A 22,708-nucleotide genomic window follows, 5' to 3' on the forward strand; every position below is an offset into this window, starting at 1 on the left:
GTAGGGGAACACTCAGGGGGTTCTTTAGCCCTGAGCTGGGGGAGCGACACGAAAGTAAGTGGCGGTGTCCTCACAGACAGGCGGGCGGCGACGCTGAGCCCGGGAGCGGGTGGCAGGGCCGCGGGACCAGTCCTGAGGATGCCCGCTTTGGCGGTTGTAAAGATTAGAGACCAAACACCCGAAGACAAAGTGACAAAGAGAGATTCATTTCTAGATCACGCCTCTGGCGGACAAAGGACTTTTGCTTACGTGATCTCAGAATAGTTTGTAAAGCACAAGAGTTGTCACGCTTCACACGGAAGGAACGAACCGCTGGTTACGAACGGCGGACTTTCGGCAAGGCTTCCCGGGCCACCACCTTCTCCCCGGCCCTTCGTTCCTGCTCAGGAGAGGCTTTTTATTCTGCAGCTCCTCTTAAGAAGAGGCGTTGGCGGGTCGCTCCTCTGCTCGGGCTCACCCCCTCGTTAGATGGGCTCGTCCAGCCACTCGGTACCCGTCTTCGCACACGACCTGACGTCTGCCGAATCGCACCGCAGAGCTCGGAGGTAACTCGATCCCAGCCCTCGGCATCATTTTTCAGTATTCTGATTTGTGACTCCTCTTGAATTATCTTTTTTTTTTTTTTCACACGGTTTTAACTTCAACTTGCTTCAAATCTCTCTCTGAAAGCGAGAGAAGTTTAAAATAGGACTCTGCATGACGCCGACAAGAATCCTGTACGACAGACGAGTGTTTTCAGACGAATTTTACCACTCACTCACTCACTCAGTGATTTGTTCAAACATTTATTGAGCACTTTTTATGTGCCAGGCATGGTGCAAGGCGCTGGGTATAACAATGATTAAGACAAAGTCCCTCAAGGAGCTCACAGTCTAATGGTAAACTACTGAGTAAACTGAGGCACAGAGTGGTAAATGATTTACCCAATGAGGTAGAAATAGCTAGGTTCTTGGACACGTGGGACTAGAGCTGGAGAGAGGGCAGGGTACAACCAACTCATCAAAAGTAAACCCCTTTGATTGAAAAGCGAGGCTGCAGACAGAAACGTTACAAAATCTGCTTGCAAAAAGGTTAAAATAGTTTCCAATTTTCATCATGATTAAATTCATGTCTTGCAAAGAATTAAGCCATTACCTGATAGTATTTCTATACTTGCCCCTAAAGCCTCAGGGCCCGCATTAACCGGCTCACACACACTAACCCTGGAGGAAGCTTGAAATCAAGAAGTATCAGATTTCCATTTCAGCACTGGGAACCATATGGAAACACTTTAATTAAATCCATGATGTTCAAATGTCTAGCATATTTATGATACTTCTACATGTAGAAGTTTGGAAAAAACTTTCCTCTAACCCCCATTCTGAGGATTCTAATAAGTTATCGATACCACAGAAATTAGAGAATTTGTCTGTTACTTTCCATATATACATTATTTTGGCTGTACAAGGGTGGAAAGTTTTACTCAGACATATTACATAAGTCATCTAAACATTATACAGATATATACAGAGACATCACGGTTAGACGCCTGTGTATACTCATCCAAGAGCTAATTGCAGACATGAACCCGCGTAAGGCAATTTCCTGCGTGATAATGACACACGATCCTTGAAGGGAAGGGCAGAGTCCACAAAGCACGGTCTGCTTCAGGCCCGACCGCCTTTCTCAGGGATACTCTCCGTGACGGAAGAGTATTATTCAGAGTATTATTTCAGTAGGCAGGGTGTCTATTTCACTGACAAAAAGCAGTGAATAATTATAAAAAGAGTTGTTTTCAAATGCAGAAACCGGAATTACCAGTAAACCTAAGTAGTGAACCCCTCAAAGCCACCACTGGCCTTGATGCTGTCTCGGAGAAGCAGAGAACTTCGTGGATGATTTATTGCTCTGAGAATCGAATCCGATGCATGATTCATCCACACAGGATGCTCCCCAAAACTCCATACACGCATCTGCAAATGCTGTCAGTTGCTCACTTCAAGTAATGCTTCACTTTGTTGTGGAGGCTTTTCTTCTGAAAAGTAACAAACACGGAAGAAATTCTCCTGAGTGAGGGTCTGAAAGGCGGACAGGTAAGCGAACACGCACTTCAAGCGCTTAAAAGAACCCTGAAGAGCCCTGGCCAACAGCCACACCGTTCTGTCAATGGCAGAGGCTCCTGTTGTAAGTCTCCCCAGAGTCGAGCGAGGGCGCACGTGCACCCGCCAGCACCTGTCAGGACGGAGACGGCTTCTCTACCCAGAGGCCGCGCCGGGAGGCACCACCACGGGACCGACCAGATTCTAAGTTTTCGAGATCAAAACTGCACAGCATAACTCTGTTTTTGTTAGAAACAGGCTAAACTACCTTGTCGTTTAACAGTCTGAATTACCTTGTAATTCTTTAACTCGTGTTTTCGTGGCTAGAAAGAGTAAAAATATCCGTAAGGCCATAATATGCATTTGTAACAATATACTAAAAATCATATGTATATACATGAAGTTAAGATTCTAAGGATTTTTTACATACACATATATATATTTGTATATACAAATATACAAATTTGTTTTGTATGGTTTTGTAAAAAGCCATCAGAATCTTCAATTTTCCTCATCACGCGCTTGGTATACTTACCTTTATCGGGGTGTTCTGGATGTTTGTGTTTAGATGAAGAGGTGCCCGCTCCTTCAGACACTTTATTACCCGAATGATCGTGTTCCACCTCACATAAATAAACATCGATGGGTCCTTTGGTGCTTCTTATGTGTACTGTGATAGAGTCCTGGTAAAATATAAATAAAACACCATAGAGAAGACATGTCAGGATGTCTGCTCACTGATTGTATTTTTTCACTCACTAGAACTGCGAAAGTTTCAATTCAAGGGATGTTGCTGAAAATTTAACTGCGGTGGTTTTCTTTCTATCGTGTATTTGAGAAAACCACGGACGTGGCCAATTCAAGGGATATTGCTGAAAATTTAAACGCGGGTGGTTTCCTTTCTATCGTATATTTGAGAAAACCACGTACGTGGCTTTAGTCACTTCAGTGTTGGCCAATAAGCCACCGGCCAGCTCACGGAGCTGAAACAGCGACTCGATGGGAGTCATGATGTGACTACTTCAGCCCTCAACAGCCCATTTTTCTCCACTCAAGGACTTGACCCCTTCTAGGAGTCGGTCCCTGAGGGCCCACGATCAGTGTCTGGATAACAGAGAAATCTAAAATACCCTGTAGTCTCAAATCAGAAGGGTGTGTTCAGATTTTTTGACCCCTGAGAGGTACTGAGTTAACTGAAAGGGCCGTTCTTTCGTCCATGTGAAAAAAATGAGATCCTGACAAAACGTACCTTAGTGACTTAAAAAATGTTTAAAAAGTACTGCCTATAAAGGACTATTAATTATGATTATTCACATCTTTTGGCTTTGGATTTTTCAATTTACTCAGGATTAGTTAGTTTTTCTGTAAGGTATCAGGAAATAGGGGCTTCTACTGAGAGTTATGCTAAATCATCATCTTTGTGTGTGTGCCAGGACCCCGAAATGAACCAATTTATGCCAAAATCTTAAGGAACGGTTCCAGTTATACATGATTCCTTTGCTGTTTTGACTGGAAGAGGGTTCAACTGTGACAGAGTCCGTTCTCTTCCCCTTTCACGCGGGGAGGCCCGGGCTTGGCACAGACACCGGGGCCCCCTCCTGCCCCACAAACCTCACTGTGATCTCCTAATAGGGCTCGGTGAGATGCGGTCTATCAGAGGGGCTTCTTGGTACCAGACATGTAGGCCAGAGAAAGTACACGTATGCTCAGGCTCTAGATCGCCAGGCCAGGTCTGGTTTGAACGGTATTATTTCACACAACTCAAAAAATATCTCTAAACAAAAGAAACTGTGACGTTGCTCAGAACTGACAGCCAGCCGAGGACTTCCTACTCCACCAAATCAGAGCTGACAAACGTTTTCCGCGAAGGGGCTTGTGGGCCATACGATCCCTGTGTCACAACTACACAACTCTGCCATCACAGACTGAAAGCGGCCAGAGACAAGGTATCTAAACAAACGGGCAGGTGGCTGTGTCCCAATAAGACTCTGCCTCAAAGCCAGCGAGCCAGATCTGACCTGAAGCCCAACCACCCTGGCACCAGCTCCCCAGCTCTCGCCCTGGATCTCTGCGGGCGGCGGGCTCCCCTGCACGCAGTGTGCTCCTGTCTACTGCTCCCGCTCTTGTCCGACCGCGGAGCAGGGCTGCCCAGAGGGCCCACGCTCCTCAGCCTTCAAACTGGACTCTCAGTCTTGGGCGGGATCAAAAAACCCAGCAAAATCCGGCAAATACGGCCTGAGGCAGCTCGTAGTGCGGGGGGGGGGGGGGGGGGGGGGGGGGAACCAAAACCCTGTCAGTCACTGCCGAATGGACTATCATGTCCCCGGGTAAGGATGTGTTGAAAGATTAGTGGTTATTTAAAAAAAGTTTGAACATCTCTCAAACGACTCCTATTAAACACAAATGTTGCTTAGGAGACTTGGATTATATCCAGATCTAGATAAAATAATGAGGAGGCGTCACCAAGGAGTCACAATTTGAGTGTGACTAGGTTAAAGGCTGTCCCCTGACTGACTTATAATACACTGTCAAGTAACAACATGGCGCTCACTCGGACAGTGGTTGGTGGGGATGAAAGGACAGATGAGTGGTAAGAACATTCTTCACTGTGAGGGAGGGAAGCCCCTATAGCAACGCAGAGCGGTCACTATGAGCACCGATGGGCCTACAGGCTGTCAGACCTTGATGATCGGTCCCAAGAATGGCCACCTTCCTTGGTCCTGATTCCATCCTTACCAAGCAACCTTCTGATGACAATTATCTTTCAATATAAACTTTCCTGCAAGGGAAAGAGTGTGCTAAGCAGCTGGCGGCTGATAAGCATCTTTTCATTTATACGGCAATATGACATTTCATATTAAATGTGCCACTTAGGGGGCGCCTTGGGGGCTCAGTCAAATGTCCAACTTCGGCTCGGGTCATGATCTCTCGGTTCGTGGGTTCGAGCCCCGCGTCGGGCTCTGTGCTGACGGCTCGGAGCCCGGAGCCTGCTTCGGATTCTGCGTCTCCCTCTCTCTCTGCCCCTCCCCTGCTCATGCTCTGTCTTTCTCTCTCAAAAATAAACAGTGAAAAACAATTTTAACAAAATTAAATGTACCACTTAGCGTTCCTGTTTATTCTTTCTTTAGTCTTTCATGAGCTTGGTCAGAGTGAACTTCTAGAGCCTTGACCGACACCCAATCTGGCACTTCAGCAACGGGGCCAATTCTTGGAGATTCCTCTAGCAGGCATTACAATAGGTTATAGCATACTGTGGCACAGTAGGGGCACTACAGCGCGTTATGGTATAGGAAGAGCACACGGACAGAACAATGGTCAAGAACACACTCTGGAGACAAACCATCTGGGTTTGAATGCCGGCCCTGTCGCTTACTGTGTGACCATGAGAAAGTTAATCTTTCTGCGCTTCAGATTCCTCCCCTGTCAGAGGATCGTGATCACGACTGCTGCCTTTGTTGCGTTATGCAAAACAAGCTAAAACGTGCAAAGTGCCTCAAGCGACGTCAGATGTGCAACTACCGCGCACATGATGCTTGGGAAGATATTACGACTGCAACACAGCAGCCTGAACAGTTGACCTGCCCCCATTCTTTACAAGGTCTTCTTAAACATGCAGGGATACCTACTTCTCTGGGAGCGGGGACATCCAATCTGGTTTCTGCCGGAGCTTTCACTGCGATAACAATCTGTTCGTGGAAGGCTTGGATGCTGTGAATATCTTGATACGTCACGTACGCTAGTGTAAACGTCAGTCAAGGGTCTCTAAGCAGAATGCTACTTACGGAGGAGATAACTGATCTCTGATAATACACGAATATAAGTGTCATGTTAGAATCTCTGTAGTTTTTATGGGATACAAACTCACAATTAAGGAAAGCAATTAGTAGAAAATCATTTCATATATAACTCTTACTACTTCATAAACAATTCTTCAGACTTTACAAAATGTTTTACAATATGTATAGCTCAAAGAATTCCTTTAAAGCCTGCCGTCGTGACTACGGTGACAATTTCTGGACAAACTGTCCACATACACGTAACACACACACACACAAAAACCTCAGGTGAAGGTATTTAACTGCTCCCTGCCCCCAATTCCCTCTTCGATGCTAGATCTAACTATGAGAACGTTTGGGGAAAAAATACTCAATTTTGATGAGACTCTCCAAAAATGCAAGGTGGAAAAAAATCTGTAAAAAAGAAAAAAAAAAAAAAAAAAAGTGGCATCAATCTGGGGAATATGTGTTCCGGGACTACCATGTACTCATGGGATTTCCCACATCCCAAATCATCTTCCATCTCACTATGTGAATGGTTTTCTTCTTGTTTTACTGGGTTGTTGAAATGTTACCGATTAAGTGACTTACTGCATTTCCCCAACTTTTTTTTTTTTTTTTTGCTTACTTCACAGACTTTCTGATTAGGTAGAGGAACAGCATTTATTTCCCTTGTGATAACTGTACTGTGAAAATAGGTTTTAACTGATGCAGAGTGTGAGTAAACTCAAAGCATGAAGCAGCTGGGAACCAGTGGCGCCTCACAAAGGTGCAGTGAAAACAGAGCAGTAGGTGGGCCTAGGAGACCCACGAGAAGACCGCCACCAAAGACAAGTCGGCCCCGCTGGTCCCACGTAGCTACACTGGGCTCTGTGGACCAGAATGGCAGCTGCCGTTTCCACTGCCATTTCAATGGCAATGTCACCGTTTCAGAAATAAACTTCAGTGGGGTGCCTGGATGGCTCAGTCAGACAGAACTCGTCCGACTTCGGCTCAGGTCATGATCTCACAGTTCGGGAGAGCCCCGCGTCGGGCTCTGTGCTGACAGCTCAGAGCCTGGAGCCTCTTTCGGATTCTGTGTCTCCCTCCCTCTGTCCCACCCCCACTTGCGCTCCGTCTCTCAAAAATGAATACATATTAATTAAAAAAAAGAAAAAGAAACCTCGGTTAACAAATTAGGGAAAACCTGAATTTCACAAAAGCCAATTTCACAAAAGAGAGTTTGCTATCTTTACAGCATTCTGACTAAAAAACGAAGCAAGAATGTGTCACTATTTTAATTTGATATGCAAACATGAACCTTGGTACACGGTCTCAATGTAGCATTTGACCTGAACAAATGCCACACGAAAGAGGAAAAGGCAATATTCTGTGTATGTTTGAGGCTATATTCCTAACTCTTTGGTTACTTCCAAATTTCTAAAGGTCTCATTTTGTATCCTGAGTATATGAATTAAATTCCCAGGCTGACCCTACTATTTAAAGTAACCTCTGCCTTGGAAGGGGAATTTTTTTTTTTTTTTTTTAAAGGACAGAGTTAAAGGATATCTTTCGTTTTCTTTGTCATCTGTTAACTCGAACAACTGCTGGGCACAGTCCTTAATCAGCTCGTCCAAAGCATCTTCCATTGCTGATAAGTCAGAAAGCTCCTCCTGCAGCTTCTTCTGTTGAGGCACCGCCCCAAAATTGCTAAGGTCAGACCCTCTTTAAGAGAAAGGTATTTAAAAAAATAATAATAATGACAAGACAAAAACAAACAAAAAACTCCCTGTGAGTCACCTCCAGGAGATGAAGACACAAGTTAGGTTATTGGAACTTCTCCCGATGTTGACATCAGGCATTTCCCAAAGCGACAGACAAAACTAGCTACTTCGCTTCACTCCTGACCTCCCTGTATTCCAGACAACCATTATTCTTCGTGGAGCTACACTGCTTTCTGTCCCCGTTCTGGTCTCTTACACAGGGATCTGAGGAGACCCAAGGGACCGGCAGAACTCTACGGAGACTGAGTGGCGAGCAAAGCGGACGAAGCACACCGAGCACCGCCCGAGAGTCAACGAGACCCAGGTTAGGTCCCAGCTCTAGCACTGACAGCAGGACTTTTGAGAAGTTGTAATCTTTTAGTCCCCTGATGACAAACAAGGGGTTCTGACTAAAATGACAGCTCCTCTGATAAAATTGAGGATTCTCCCTAATGTGCATCTTCTATCTGGTTCGAGCTGAATATAAGATTGTATGCATTATTCTTAAAAGATGTATTTTCTTTAGTTATTACTGTCTACCTTATCGCAGTGGTTATGATCTGACCCGAGCAACTGATACTCATTGTTTTTCTTCTTCATGAAAAATAATGAGGAAAAAGGCTGTTACTACTTTACCTTTCGCTTGCTACTTTTCAAATCTGATTGCAATTAGCGATTCGGAATGCAATCTGATATTAACCCCTAAGGTGTTATTAATGTTATTTAGCAAACACGTTCAGATTAGAATTCAATCTGCATTTCTGTACTGCTGAAAAAAATAACTTCCTTTATGAACCCCTTTCCTCTATCAGCAAAGTTCATTATTTAAAACCATTTCATGATCTTTGTTGGGACATCTGTCATTGCCTGAAATGAAATGTATTTATGTGCACTTCGAAGCTGGAACTGTTTCTTACTCTTCCAAAATATTTGCCTGTCAGAAGTATTAACAGCTTTCTTCTCATGCACACACACATCCACATTCACATGTGTATTAACAGCTTTCTTCTTGTGCACGTATGCACGCACACATCCACGTGTGTATTACAGCTTTCTTCTCATGCACGTATGCACATACACACCCATGTGTGTATCTACGTCTATGCCATAGGCTTTTTCTCCATGGGATCTTCCTCATCAAAAATAAAGTCTTTAGCAATTGCCTTTTAGACATGGTCCACTGATTTTTATTTTTACATTCAGGACAGTGTGGATCCATAGTCTATCAGACTCATAACCACCTGGGGTAATTAAGAAGGAAGACGAGATTCCCACCTTCCCCCAGAACAAATGAATTACAACTCTTAGAGTGGGAAGCCTCTAAGCGTTTATTACATTACATTGTCTTACGATGACCTTAGTGAATTTCTTCCTGATAGCAATAACCAATTGGAAAAAAATTTCCTAAACAATCAGATGTTTAAGACCTTCTTATGATCTTGAAAAGCAAGTCTTAAAACCGATTATTATTCCATTTAACTTTTCCATAACACCAGAATGATATCCTAGATCTATGGCTTTTATTCAGTCCTAAGTAGGAAAAAAAATACTTCTGTACCTTGTGCGACAACAAATGAACAAAATTTTTACAGAATCTTTTTCTAGCAAGAAGCCATATCTTACTTTGTTTTGTCCTGTCAAAACACTACAAATACTAGTTTGTTTCAAACCTGGGTATTGTCACTTAAGGAGAAGGAAAAAAAAAAAAAAAGCATGAAAAGTTCAAAACCAACTCACATCCATCGAATATGGTTCTTAGACTTTTTTTCAACCAGATCGATTCCATCTAAGACATTGGTGATGTCATATACTCTTCGTTTCCGCACCCCCAGTTTCGTGGCGACCTTGTTTAAGTCGAGAATCCCCCCAGGAGCCGATCTGACAAGATCCATAAATTTTCGAGTTAAATAAACCAGAGATACATCAAAACGAGGTCTCTTCACTTTTAGAGCTTCTGGGAAACAAAACAAACAAATTTGTAAAATTCTCTATAGCATTTCTTTCTCAGCTCATTAAAAAAAAAATAATTTATCTCCTCAGTAAGCATAGACACCCATCGAAATTCTACACACTGAACACATCATAGCTGATTTTTATGAACTAGATTTCTCACACCAGATCAAAATGTATCAGCCTATGCCAAGTAAGCAAATGCTTTAGACTTAACAGAGTATCTGAAATATGGAGCCAGGTCCTCTGGACACGGGAATCTGTAGGGGTCTGCGGCCTCTTCTCAAACATAAAGCGGAGAGTTTGCATTTGTACCTACACCACTCTCAGGAACAGGATTAGAATTTTTTTAAGTTTATTTTGAGAGAGAGAGAGGGCACGAGCAGGGGAGCGGTATGGCGGAGGGATGAGAGAGAGAGAAAATCCCAAGCAGGCTCTGCACTGTGAGCGCAGAGCCCAACACGGGGCTCGAACTCAAACTGTGAGATCGTGAGCCGAGCCGAGATTAAGAGATGGAAGCTTAACCGACTAAGCCACCCAGGCGCCCCAAGACGTTCTTTATAAAAGCAAAGGCAGAGGCTTGGCTTTTTCTCTTTAATACTTAAAATGTTCCTGTACGTGTCACAGTGTAACCCTGATGGAAGTTTCTGTAAGAGCTCAAACTGGTCTTCCATTAGAACAATTAAGACATATCTTGAGGAAAAGCAAAAGTCTTCAAACTGACTATTATTCCATTTTTAAATATTCACTAGCCTATGTTAACAGGTAAGCAAATAAAGGGGGAAAAATGTCTTTAATTCCCTCCATCCCTCACCTACCGTGATTTTGGTTTTTCATACATGCCCGGCCCCCTCCACACACAGACATACACCTATCTGTCAATATGTATATGTGACTTTTAAAAACAAAAGAACAGACTATCCTCTAGCATGTTGTTTTAACTCAACATCGTGAACATTGTCGCTTGTCAACAAATATATTTCAACGTTATTCTGAAGGGCTGCGTGATAGTTCACTTCATGGAGTATTTGCTACGCTTACTCCGATACTGGAAATTCCAACTGTCTCCAACTTGCTGTTTTGCCCAATACTTCAATAAATCTCCCTGCAGCTAAATTTCTGTCTGCATCTTTGTCTCCTTCCGGTAAGTTCTGCGGTTTGGAACTGATGGGTAAAAGGGTACTTTGAGGCGTGTGAACACGTGCTGTTACACCTGCTAGCCTACCGATTTCACACAGTGCATGAGGGCCTCAGCACTGAGCATTACGTTCCTTTCATCTTTCCCTAATTTGATACTACAAAACAAGTTCTTAATAGTTTGGTGTGCAGAGTAAATAGTTTCAGGAATCACGGAGCTGCCCTTTTGGGGTGGAGAGTATGATCTCTCCTTTCTGCTACTTTCACAGCATACAATGACCAGTACGCTTCAGAAGAAATATTCATGCTATCTTCAATCGGAAATTCCCGTGTTCAGAATCTCTACAATGTCACATTCAGTTTAAAGGCTGTTGGTGGTTACTCCAAGAACAGAAGTATGTATTTTATAATACACATGTCTTCTCTGTGGAGACCACTCCTACACTTCGGATTAAATGGGATTAGGGAGGAATGAAAATTTCATTTAAATTAGAAGTCATAATTCTACCAAAACCCATTGAAGACTACAAAAGAGAAATTCTAACTTTATGAGGGTTTTTTTTTAATGTTGATTTATTTGTTCTGAGAGGCAGCGAACAAGCACGAGTTGGGGAGAGGTGGAGAGAGGGAGAGAGAGAATCCCAAGGAGGCTCCATGTTCAGTGCAAAGCCCAATACGGGGCTCGATCCCACGACTGTGAGATCGTGACCTGAGCCCAAATCAAGAGTCGGCTGCTTGGCTAACTGAGCCACACAGGCACTCGAGAAATTCTAACTTCAGAAAGCATAAATCTAATCACCCTCATTACTAACAAAACATGGTCTTACAAACTCAGGATAAGTACACTGCCACCATGTTAGTCACTTTAGAAAGAACAGATGTTAACTGAAAACCTAGAATATGATAGTTGCTGAAAGAACATAAACATGACTTAAAAAGGTCTTCAAACTGAAGATGTTCCCTAGTCTATTAAGGAACTCAATCACAACTTCCTGAGGTCCGTGCTAAGAGAGGTGTCCAAGCTGCCTGAGAAGACGAGACGAAACCTAACCGGCACGGGAAGGAAGGAAGTCCTCACGAAGGGGATGTGTGGGCAGAGGACACGAACGTGAAGAGGAGGGTGTCTCCCCTCTTGACAGAGGGCAAGGGGCTTAATGAGACAGAGGAAACAGCACGTCGAAAGACAGAGCTGTGTCTGAGGACAGGTGTATGTAGGGAACCCCCAGCAGGCAGAGCTTCAGCGATGGGTGAGGGCGGCAGCTGGAGGCCCAGGCCGCCCGTGGGGCAAGAGACAACGTGCAAGGGCCCCGTCTTTCCACCTGGCCGCTCTCCACGGCCTCGTTCCTCTTAAGGATTTGAGGTGGCTTATAAATTTAACACAAATAAGTAAAATGAAATACACGAGGAGTCGGAGTTTTCTCTGTATGTAACAGAACATCGTGGAAGAATTCCGGTTGAGGGAGGTCCCGATCCCATTTCTGTGTTAGGAAAATCACACCGGCAGCAGCGTGGAAGAGCCTATGGGCAGACAACCTACTCAGGACGCTATCCCACCACATCAGGCAGGGAGAGACGGAGAGTCTACACTAGAAGCAGGGGTCTAGCCCCGTGCTTACAACTAGAGGCGAAGTCAGAGAGGTGGGGAATTGAATCCCAACTGAGCAAGTCCTTTGACCTCTGTGGGCCTCAGTTTACTCAACTATAAAAAATGAAAAACAATCCACGCTTACATTTTAAAGGGTTCTAGTGATAATCCATGCAAAGAGCTTAACACAGCTCGTACCGTACGAGCTCGACATGTGTTAGATGTCACCGTGAGGTGGTGCTGTGGGCCGGACGGAGGACAGGCTTCACAGGTAAAACGGACCAACTACAGGTGAGATTGTGGCAGGGGCCGAGGAGAAATTAGGGCTGATATTAAGATTTATCTGGGATCTATGCACTGTCCATCCATCGCAGTTAGGACCAAAATTAAGAGAAAATCAGGGGTGGGGCGTTCTACGGTTATAATTTCCAGAAGGATAGGGAACTAGAGCAATGGGCACTTCGCCTCCTTTAACTGACTCCGCGCCCTGGTCCGTGGCAGAGGTGGGAGACAGCAAAGGGAGTCCCAGGAATCTGGAGGGCAAAAGACTGGTTCTCCTGACTGTGGTCAATGGCCTTCAATTCTGCTGACAGCGACATGTAATCGCTCTCACAGAACTTCGCGAAAACACCCTTAAACATAGACCATTCATTCATTCAGAGCATATGTATGCAGGGGAGGCACAGAGAGAGACAAGAGACAGAGAATCCCAAGCAGGATCCACGCTGTCAGCACAGAGCCCGATGCTGGGTTCGATCTTATGAACTGTGAGATCATGACCTGAGCTGAAATCAAGAGTTGGACGCTCAACCCACTGAGCCACCCAGGCACCCCAGACCATTCCATTTTTAAAATGCATTTCCCTAAGCAGCAAAGAATAAACTCACATTTGTTTACACTACTCAGCCCACAACCTCACAAGTGTTTGCTGAAAATCAATGTACAAATACATTTTCAGTTTTGAATCAACTTATGTACATTTAAAATAAATCATTTAAACCATATGAAGTTCAAACTACAAAACCTAAAACCTATTTAGGAATCAACTTACTTCTCATGGACACATACTGTACATTATCTTCTAAGTTAATCCTTATTTTTGATGGCTGGAAAAAGGAAAACACAGAAATGTAAATTAGTAATTTAAAAATGATGCGAATGAAAAAAATGCAAATGAACAGCATTCACTGGAAAATATAGAGGTTTTTATTCTCCCTGGGGTGATGACTTGGATGCGAGAAAAGCACTCTTCCTTCTAAGCTGTCACCACCCTAACTGTACTCGTGACTGGCAGGGTTCATGGAGTTAAGCTTCTGACGCTGCACGGGCTTCGGTAAGTATGGACATTAAGTAGTTACAGAATGGGTGGAGGAGAAATACGAATGAGAAATTATTACTGAATAGGCATTACTCTAGCATCTGTATCAGGTACTGAGAATAAAAAGGAATACAAAGATGATTAGGACACTGTCTCTGATGCTGGAAAGCTCAGCAGAGGTGCAGAATAGGTCTAAACCAGGCAATGCTCGCCCCTTGCTATCTAACTGTAAGCGGCTCTAAAAAATTTGCTCACAAGCTTTCACAGGTGCCATGCATTTCCACTATAATTAATGTAAAAACAGCATTTATTTCTTTAATTAAAAATTATTTATTCTTTTTTTTTTTTTTAGTTTATTTATTTTGAGAGAGAGTGAGCACACACGCATGGGAGGGGCAGAGAGAGAGGGAGACAGACAGAATCCCAAGCAGGCTCCATGCCTAGCTTGGAGCCCAACTTGGGGGCTCAATCCCATGGCCCTGGGATCATGACCCAAGCCAAAATTAAGAGTTGAACGCTCAACCAAATGAGTCACCCAGGCGCCCCCAGCAGCGTTTCTAATAATGGAAAACAACGTATGCCACATAACTAGAAACCTTGGTGTTAGACTAATTAAAAAAACCGCTTCTTTTAAATTCTTCAAACAACCAGGAAATGAGTACTAGTTCTGCTACCAATGACTATCATCTTATCAGGTGTCTAGAAGCTACGAAAGTTTACGTAAACTGCTAGTAAAACATCTGCCACGCGCTTACAAACTGTTTTTGCAAAAAAATAAAACATTTAGATAAAGCCATGTAAACAAAAACCTGTATTAGCCTCATGCTTACAACAAAGTACAATGACGAGAGGAGCCTCCAGACAGGCCGTGATCAGGTTCGGCTCTTGTCAAGTGAAAAAACTTGCCCCCAAACTGGCTGTAGCAAAACTGGATAAGAGAAGAATCAACAGGAATACTGTGGATGCACCCGGAGAGGGATATCAGAGAAGCATTCACAAGGAAGGGGATCCCCAGCTGGGCCTTGAAGGACAAGCCAGATTCTGCCTGAACGGGAGCTTCCCGAAGGAGGGAAAAGATAGGATTGATTCCTAGTGCAAGAAATGAAATGAACCCAAAGTACGAAAATACAAATCGCATGGCACCTTTTGCACACCGACCCGTGTGGCTGGTGCAAGACTGACTTGACACGGAAGTCGGAAGGGCAGGCGGAACCACCCTCGACACAGACACGGAAGTCACGCTAAGGAGTGTGCGCTAAGGAGTCACGGCAGTGAGGACGCCCGGCAGATTTCTGAATGAGAACGTGACATACCCCAGCTCACGGTGTAGGGATGGAAGCACGGTGGCAACACAGCAAAAAGACTGGGGGGTGAGGAAGCCTAAAGGCAAGGTGGACGGACGGCTCAGAAGCTCTTTGTCTGCCTCAGCATTAAGGACCAATCTTTGCCACGACGATCTCCCCGCCATTTAGGACAAGATTATAGCATCTACCAGCAAGTGAACCTCGTATGGACTAACTCTACTGACAGAGAATTCTGCTAGAAGATGAACTCAGCTGTTAGGATTTCAGGGAAAACGCAGACCTGCTGGGCTGTGCAAAACCAGAGTTGGGAAGGCCCGTCTCGGGGGCGGGCCTGGGCCTGACGAGCCCCGCTAAACAACAGCAGTGATTTGCAAACACGGTGCCCACCGCTGAAACGCTGACGGGCAGTCCTAGTAAAGGACACAGATGAATGTGACCCACAGTCATTGCTATTTTTACATTTAACCCTTCTGCTAAAAGTGTACGTGGCAAGATTCTTAAACGACAAATAACCCGTCTTCATCACACTGCTTTGCAACATATAAACAAATACCCTAAACTCTTCTACATTCCTAAGAGAGTACGCAGGAAACACAGAAAGGGTTAACGCCACTGCGCTCGCGGGTGCCGTGCCACAAATAGACTGCTGCTCTTAATTGAGAGTAGCAAGGCCAAGGCCTACGTACGAGTACTTGACGGCATCCTAATTGGCTCTCTCGGTATCTGCTTGCCACAGATTTCAGAAGGGCCTCTTCTCTGCTCCCTTCTCTCTCGTCCTCTTGTCGAGACGGCTGCCGTTCCCAGGCTGGCACAGGGATAATGCCTCAATCGGGCACAGCAGCGGGAGCAAGGACAGCTCTCCTCACCACACGTGCAGCGGCACCACCTGGTCTACGCCGAGACCTGCAGGAGAGCAGACTCCAACGGCAGCCATTGTTTCTTCCTTTTGACTATGAAAACACGATCTCTTTACCTTGGAGGAATCACAACAGTATCATAGCCCCTTGGGGGAGACATCCTAGACGTATAGACCCGACAGGTGTACAATTTCGGAGACTTCCAAAGCGTCCACAGTGACGACACGTTCATCTCCTTCACATTCAAAATAGTTCTTGGCTTAAGACTGGCTTCAGGACTACCAGTCACATGACTTCGTAGACACTGAGAGATGCCAGTCTTTATCCGAAACGCAGCGTGGTGATGGAATTTTATTGTCCATTTTCCAAGCTGCTGTGAAGATTAAAGGAAATCCCGTAAACTGTGAAATCCTCGGCGAGCCTAAGACACTATTACCCTTCTGCGTTTTGAAGCGGAACAGTGCCTGGCACATGTGAGCACTTGGCAAATGTTTGCTAACATCTGAAGTTGAAAGGGTACCTCGTCACAGAGGACTTCAACTGGTAAGTAACTCAGAGCCCTGAGACATGAGTATGTAAGACACGGGACACAGGGTGAAGACACGCTCTTCCGCACCCCAGTAATACAGATCCCCGAGAGATGCTGGGGTGCCCTTTGCTGTTTCCTAATACAACATGTGTCACCTGGCTACCCCAGCAGCTACTCCAACTTTGGTCAACGGTTTTCAGTAAGGAGGCCAGGAGCTTTTCTGGGAGTAGAAGGGACTTGATAGGACTCCTTTTGAAGTGGCTTTAAAATCAGCATGAACGTTTCCTCACAGAAAAGTTGGTGAGCTATTTTAAAAAAAAAAAAAAAAAAGGAACTGAAATGCCACCCCTGCACTTGACCCCGCGTTACTGGAGTCCCTCGGTGCAGAGCAGTGCGCCTCGGCCCCGGGCGGAGACCGGCGACGCTCTACTCTCTTGTGCGGACCCAAGTGCGGACCCGGGAACGGAAACAGGGCTGGAGTGGAGGGGGCTCCCCCTCAAGGTCAGGAACAACGGAGCCCCTCTCAACGGGGGACTGTCCAAGCTCCTCTCAGGGACACCCGTTTTCTTTTTCTGTTGAAATAATCTCAGCCTTCGTACAAGATGCGGAAGAATTGCTACATCCCCTTCATCCAAATCCCCCAGGTGTTCACGTTTTACTACATTCGCTTCACCGCTTTTTCCTCTGTGGACACACGACATTTTTCCTTGAATCAACCGGGACCAAAGTGCAGACCCTTAGACAACCCCGTGTGTATCTCAAGGATATTCTCTTACACGGCCACCATACAGTCACCGAAGTCTGTTCAAACTGAACAGTTTTGAAAGAAACTGTCGGCAGAACGCTGGGCGCCGCGGTGAAGGTTCCAAAGGAGGCGAGGACTGCGCCGTCAGACGCCGGAAGGGAGACCTTGGTTGTTACGCGAAGACGGGACGCTCACCGTCCACCGCACTTCCGCGGGAAGCAGATGCTAACGGATGCGGGTAATCTGAGACTTCCCTACAACGGAGGCAAATCTGGCACCTGTCTCTCCCTGCAGCGCACAGAATGAGAGAGAGAGAAATCGAGGAAAGGACTGTTAAACGAAAAGGAGCCAGGACTTAAAGCCTTTAAAAATTCTCAGCTTCTCCAGAAGCTCAGAGTAAGAAACGACTTCTGAGAAAGACCAAATCAAAGGCATAAAGAAGAAGGTGAGGGTGTGACTGCACAGCTTGGGGGTAAGACGCCCAGTAGATCAAAGCGGGCGCCTCACAGCACTGCACAGTCACACAAAAGGCCTTGACGGAGATGAAGGACGAGCCCCACACATCCTCCAGATCGAAGCCGGGGCCTCTCGGAAGGCCTGGGGCACCGTCCATCAGCCATTCGAGCAGGAGCTCGAGCTAGAGGAGGGTTTATCCTGAAGAAAGGTGGGACTTGTGTCCGCTGGGTGAGCCGCAACAGGATTCACAGGAGGTCCACGCCGTGTCTGAGAGAACCGTATCAGCGAAAACACCGTCAGCTTGGACTAAAAGGGACACAGAATGTTTAAATCGAAAAGAGGTGACTCAACACCCCAAATTCTACTGCCAGGAAGCAGGCCGAAAAAGTCACTCTGTTACAAATAGGCATTTCCTTTCATGAGGAAGAAAGGAAGACACACACAGTGGAACCAACAGCCCAGAGAGTCGAGCTGGGAGCAGAGAGAATTGCTCCCAGGCCCTGGAACCTAACCAAGAAATTCCTAACGTTTCCCAAGCTGACTTTCAGAATTGCTCCGGACCAGTTACCTTCCCCTGTGACTCCCGTCTCCTCCCCTGGGAACAGGAAGGTCTGCGGCAGCTACCTGGTCTGTCCCAGCAGTGTGGGCTGGGTGTGGAGGGAGGAGGGTCGGACGACGGTCTTTTTAGTTTCCCTGGCCTGGAGACCCGGAGAAGCAGGACTGAGCTGGGTTTCAGGAACTGGATTCTTCTTTTATTCTGTGAGCAGAAAACCTGTTCTTGTAAGGCTCAGAGTGTCCCAGATTAGGCCAGCGGGAGCCTTTGCAAAGTGGTTCCTGTGCAGGGCACTTACTCCGGACCTTTCCAGCGTCCTTACGGCGGCAGTCCTCCCATCCCTGCGGGGCGAAGCTGCCCAGGCCACAGCACAGACCGCGGCTTCCGGTTCTGCCCCACCGTGGGCTGAACCACGTCTCCGTTCCTCTAAGGAAGTCTCTCTGAGAGCTCACTCTCGGGTAATCTCCCTGAGGGATGACTGGGGACAGCTCAGTGGTAGTCACATGCCAAGAACTTTCCCTTTCAATCCTCACACAGTTTCTGTGCCCCATTTGTTGACTGAATACCCAGCCTGGGAAGCGAATGGAGAAGGCAGAGGCCGCCAAACTTGAAAGATCAGCACGACCGATCTGGGTGCACACAGCTCTCTAGGAACCGGGAGCTCCTGACAGGCAAGTCAGAACATCCGAGGCTGTTTTACCAGTACTTCAAGTCCCACATCTGAAGACTACGCAGGAAATTATAATTTGAGATCGCAAAGGACAAAGAAAAGAGAAAAGGTCATTTTAGGGACTAAAATCTTAAGCATTGCCTCTAAATTGGTTAAGAATTTCTCTATACAGATGCTTCTTTGTACCGATCGCCTATTTGGGGGAGTCCTACTACTTTAAGAGCTCTTGGGAAACAGACCATTAAACAAGGGGTTTGCATTCACCTCACTCATTCGATTTTCCCTTACTTTTCAATGTGCAGACTAAGTTCCACCTCCAACCAACCCTACCTTCTCCCTTCTCTAAATTCCAACAGTTTTTCAAGCCATTTACCTGAGGAACATCACTCAGATACATAATAACTAATTTTTGCACAGCTATATAGTTTGTTAAATACTTCCAGTCACTAGGCAGTTAAAAAACAATGAGGTAGTTGTTTACAATCAGAAAAATAAACACACATTCAAACATTTAAGTACCTACTTCATCCATCCAAGAACTATTTACCAAATCCTTTTGTGAGAGGCACCACACCGCTGTGTATGAAATGGACAGAGTCACTGAACTCAGGGACCTAAGAGCCATACTTTGCAAAGACAGGGTAGGCACAGGGTGCTTTAGGAGCACAAAAGGAGTGCCTAACCTAGTCTTGAGACATCAGGAAAGGCTTCAGACGAGGGACCTCTACATCTAGACCTGAAAACCAGGGCAGGTAACAAGAAAAAGTAAGTTTTGGAAGGGGGAGTATGTACATGTGGGAATCCAAAAGAATATGGAAATTTGGAAATCTAGTAACTACAAGCAGTTCAAAGAAGGTAACACCAGGAACTTTATTATATTAAGAAGTTTCTACTCTATTCTGAGAGCACTAGGGAACCATGATTGATTAGGCCAAACAACATGATCAGAAGCATGCTTTAAAGACCATTATAGACGGTTACCGTGTGGAGAACATATAGAAAAGTCTGGGGGGCTAGACCAGAAGCAGGAAAACATTGCAACAATCTTAAAGATAGATGGGTACAGGCGGCAACTATTGCTGATTCGTTTCATTAGATCGGGAGGGGAGAGGGGGTCAGTTTGGAAAAGGGAAAAGGCAAGGATGATGCCTAAAAGATGCTAGTTTGGACAATATGGTGGGTGTGGCACCATTTATGAAGATGCGACACAGCAACGTTGTTGCCTGCTTAGGCCAAGATGATCACGAATTCAACGCTGGATAGGAGTTTGAAATCTAAGTAGAGCCGTCGAGTAGACAGTTGGAAAACTCTGAGCTGAATTGATAGATTTGGGAGTCATTAGGATGCGGCAACCGAAACTACCAAAGTAGATAAGAATATCTAAGACTTCAAGGGATGTGTGTATCTTCTGCTATTAAATACGAAATTAAGTGGTCTTTCGATGGGGAGAGTTGTATCAAATTCTCAAAGGGGAAGACCCGCCAATAGAGATGGTAATAAAGAATGGACCAGAAATCCTAGGAGGGGTGAATGACGTCCCACACGAAGAATGAATGCGTAGGGAGGGTAGAAGAAAACCCCAAATAACACGGGCATGTAAGGAACGTGGAGAAGAAGAGGAGTTTGCAGGGGAGCACAGGAGAGACCAGATGACTACATCTGGAGCACCGCGAGCAGGTTGCATCAAAGAAGCGACTCAAAGAGAGTTTCCAACAAAAGCAAGACATCCGTTGGTCGTGTCAAAACTACAGAGATAAGGAGTCAGACATCTGCTGGAACTGACAAGGTTGTTGGCAACCTTGGTTAGAACAGTCTTAGAGCTGTGCTCAGGGCAGAGCACCCCCTCCCCGGTGGTAATAACAGTGAGCAGTGGACACAGGGAATCCAAACAGTTTTTTGGAAAAGTTTGGAGGGAAGATACAGTAGGTGAAAGGGCAACTACAATGAAAGGAAGTCTCTTTTGAGATGGGGAAATATTTAGGACGCAGTTTAAGTACGTAGTCAAGAATTCATCATCACGGGTCGGACATGGTAAGGTTAAATCCAGGCTTTCCCAGGCACGATCTAATCACTGGCAAGTCGCTTAACATCTCCAAGTCTATTTTGACAAACGGAGAACAAGAATAGTAATGTCTCGGGACTGCTGTGAAGAATTAAATGAGACTATGCTCACAAACTATTTTTGAGGACTGAGTCACCATGGGGATTGGGCTTAGTATTAACTTCAGCAAACATTTAGCCATTACGGGAAGAAACAAGCAGAGAAGTTGAAAACACGGGGAGAAACAGAAAATGATGAATTCATCAACGCCTCTGAGAACCAAGGATAATATACTGCTTGTAGCCTAGAGCAAGAACAGAGGAAATTAACCTTACGCAGGGAGGGAGCACAAGCTTCCTTAATTTGCTGAATGGGCAGCTGCGGGGTGGGAAACGTAGTGTGCACAAGGTTTTAAATGGCCGCAGTTAAGAGACTGGGAGAGGAGAAGGAAGAAAAAAAACCAAACACGTTGCAGAAATATAGCAAGGATCCAGTGCTGGTAGAAAAACAGGGCTTTACAACGCGATGCTGGGCAATATTCTCCAACAGCGCTGCGCAGCCCCGAGGTAACAGCCAGTAAAGACTGACGACACGTTTGGGAGCAAGTGTTGAATAGGAAGGCGAGAGAGTTCACGTGAATGACCGACCAGCCTGCGGGAGAGCCGGGGAGACCGACGAGCAGCCAGGAACCCGGCCCAGAGGGAACTCACGACCCAGACGACTGTGGGTCCGGCTTCCCCGCGAAACGAGAGCAGGCGGCCGGGCCTGGGACCCGCCCCCGCCCCACCCCGCGCCGCGCCAGGGCCCCCGGCGCTCCGGGCACGAGCCACCCCCGGGGGCTTACCAGCAGGCCCTCCACGTTGATGGGGTCGCGGCACCGGCGGCGCACCGTCTCCTCCGCCGGGTCCACCAGCAGGCTGGGCAGTTTCCGCGCCGGCCGCTGCTGACTCATGCTGCCCAGCCGGCCGCCCCTCGCCTCGCACCCCGCGAGCTCTCCCGCCTTCTCCCGCTCCGGCCGGGCGCCGCCCCCAACGCGCCGGTTCCCGGAGGCCGAGCACGAACCGGGCCTGCAGCTTGCTCGGAGGCGCCGCTGCCTACGCCGGCCCGCGAACGAACGCGCCACTGCCCCACGACCTGGGGAGCTACGGAGCAGGCCGGAGGAGAGCAGGGCGACCCACGGTTCTCAGGACTCCAGGCCCGCCATCTTCCCGCATGCGCAGTGCGCCGCCCCCAGTGCGCATGCCTGCCGCGGCCGGAGCGCTCCCAGGCCCTAACCCTCTCCCGCGGCCGGAGCTCGGGAAAGCCCGGACGCGAAATCCACGGAGAGGATGGCAAGGGGGAGGAAGAGGTGGAGCGGGAATTTCAGAAGAAGGGAACGGGGCCAGAGAAGAGAGGCCGCGGGTGTGTGTGTTTGGGGGCGGGGGGAAACGCAGTTGTGGACACATTGTTGAAGCTTCTGAGCGCACGGATGTTCATTTAATCTTGAGCTTCCTCTGCACACCCCGGGCACTTGCCCCGTGTTGATGCTTAGTAAATGGTAACCAGACCGTGGTGCAATTGTCTACTTACGAGCGTCTTTCTTTTTCTTTCTTTCTTTCTTTCTTTCTTTCTTTCTTTCTTTCTTTCTTCTTTCTTTTTCTTTCTTTCTTTCTTTCTTTCTTTCTTTCTCTTTCTTTCTTTTCTTTTTTATTGTTTCCTTTCTTTCATCTGATGAATAAATAAATGATTATCTGTCGTGTCAGACATCGTGGTGGGCACAGGAGATATCCATCGGAGTTTGGCACAGACTCAATCTCGTCTTCCGATGGAGGAACCAGATAAACGGAACATTTAAAACATTTAAAGTGTAAAAAAAAAAAAAAAAACAAAAAAAACATTTAAAGTGTAAAGCTGGAGTCAGAAAACGTGTTTTCGAATACCGGCTTCTCTCCTTATTCAGTTTACAAGATCCTAAAACGTGCCTCAGT

The 22,708-nt window shown here is 46.3% G+C and overlaps 1 protein-coding gene across 2 annotated transcripts; it reads right to left on the minus strand.

The window, feature by feature from the left end:
- Positions 1-771: 771 nt before the first annotated feature.
- E2F6 (E2F transcription factor 6) lies at positions 772-22,309 on the minus strand. Of its 2 annotated transcripts, XM_081795158.1 has the most exons (7): positions 21,586-22,299; positions 13,320-13,374; positions 9,334-9,550; positions 7,402-7,558; positions 5,705-5,818; positions 2,614-2,761; positions 772-2,014 (listed from the first exon to the last, which is right to left on the minus strand). In XM_081795158.1, the coding sequence occupies exons 1-7, from the start codon at positions 21,691-21,693 to the stop codon at positions 1,965-1,967; spliced, it is 849 nt and encodes a 282-aa protein (XP_081651284.1). In that variant the 5' UTR covers positions 21,694-22,299; the 3' UTR covers positions 772-1,964. The 2 variants fall into 2 exon arrangements, with proteins under 2 accessions (XP_081651284.1, XP_081651285.1); XM_081795159.1 differs by lacking the exon at positions 772-2,014 and having other exon boundaries at positions 5,705-5,817; positions 7,403-7,558; positions 21,586-22,309.
- Between the last annotated feature and the right edge of the window lie 399 nt (positions 22,310-22,708).

This window comes from Panthera onca, chromosome A3 (assembly GCF_046562875.1).
Source record: "Panthera onca isolate mPanOnc1 chromosome A3, mPanOnc1 haplotype 2, whole genome shotgun sequence".
Taxonomy (NCBI): Eukaryota; Metazoa; Chordata; class Mammalia; order Carnivora; family Felidae; genus Panthera; species Panthera onca.

What these genes read in the sequence shown, in the direction of transcription:
- E2F6 (XM_081795158.1), bottom strand. Translation starts at nt 21,693, where the DNA reads ATGAGTCAGCAGCGGCCGGCGCGGAAACTGCCCAGCCTGCTGGTGGAC. An exon ending in ACAGTATGTGTCCATGAGAA is followed by an intron (nt 9,551 to 13,319) that starts GTAAGTTGATTC and finishes TTTGTTTCCCAG; the next exon opens with AAGCTCTAAAAGTGAAGAGA. An exon ending in ATGTCCCCGCTCCCAGAGAA is followed by an intron (nt 2,762 to 5,704) that starts GTAGGTATCCCT and finishes ATATTTTACCAG; the next exon opens with GACTCTATCACAGTACACAT.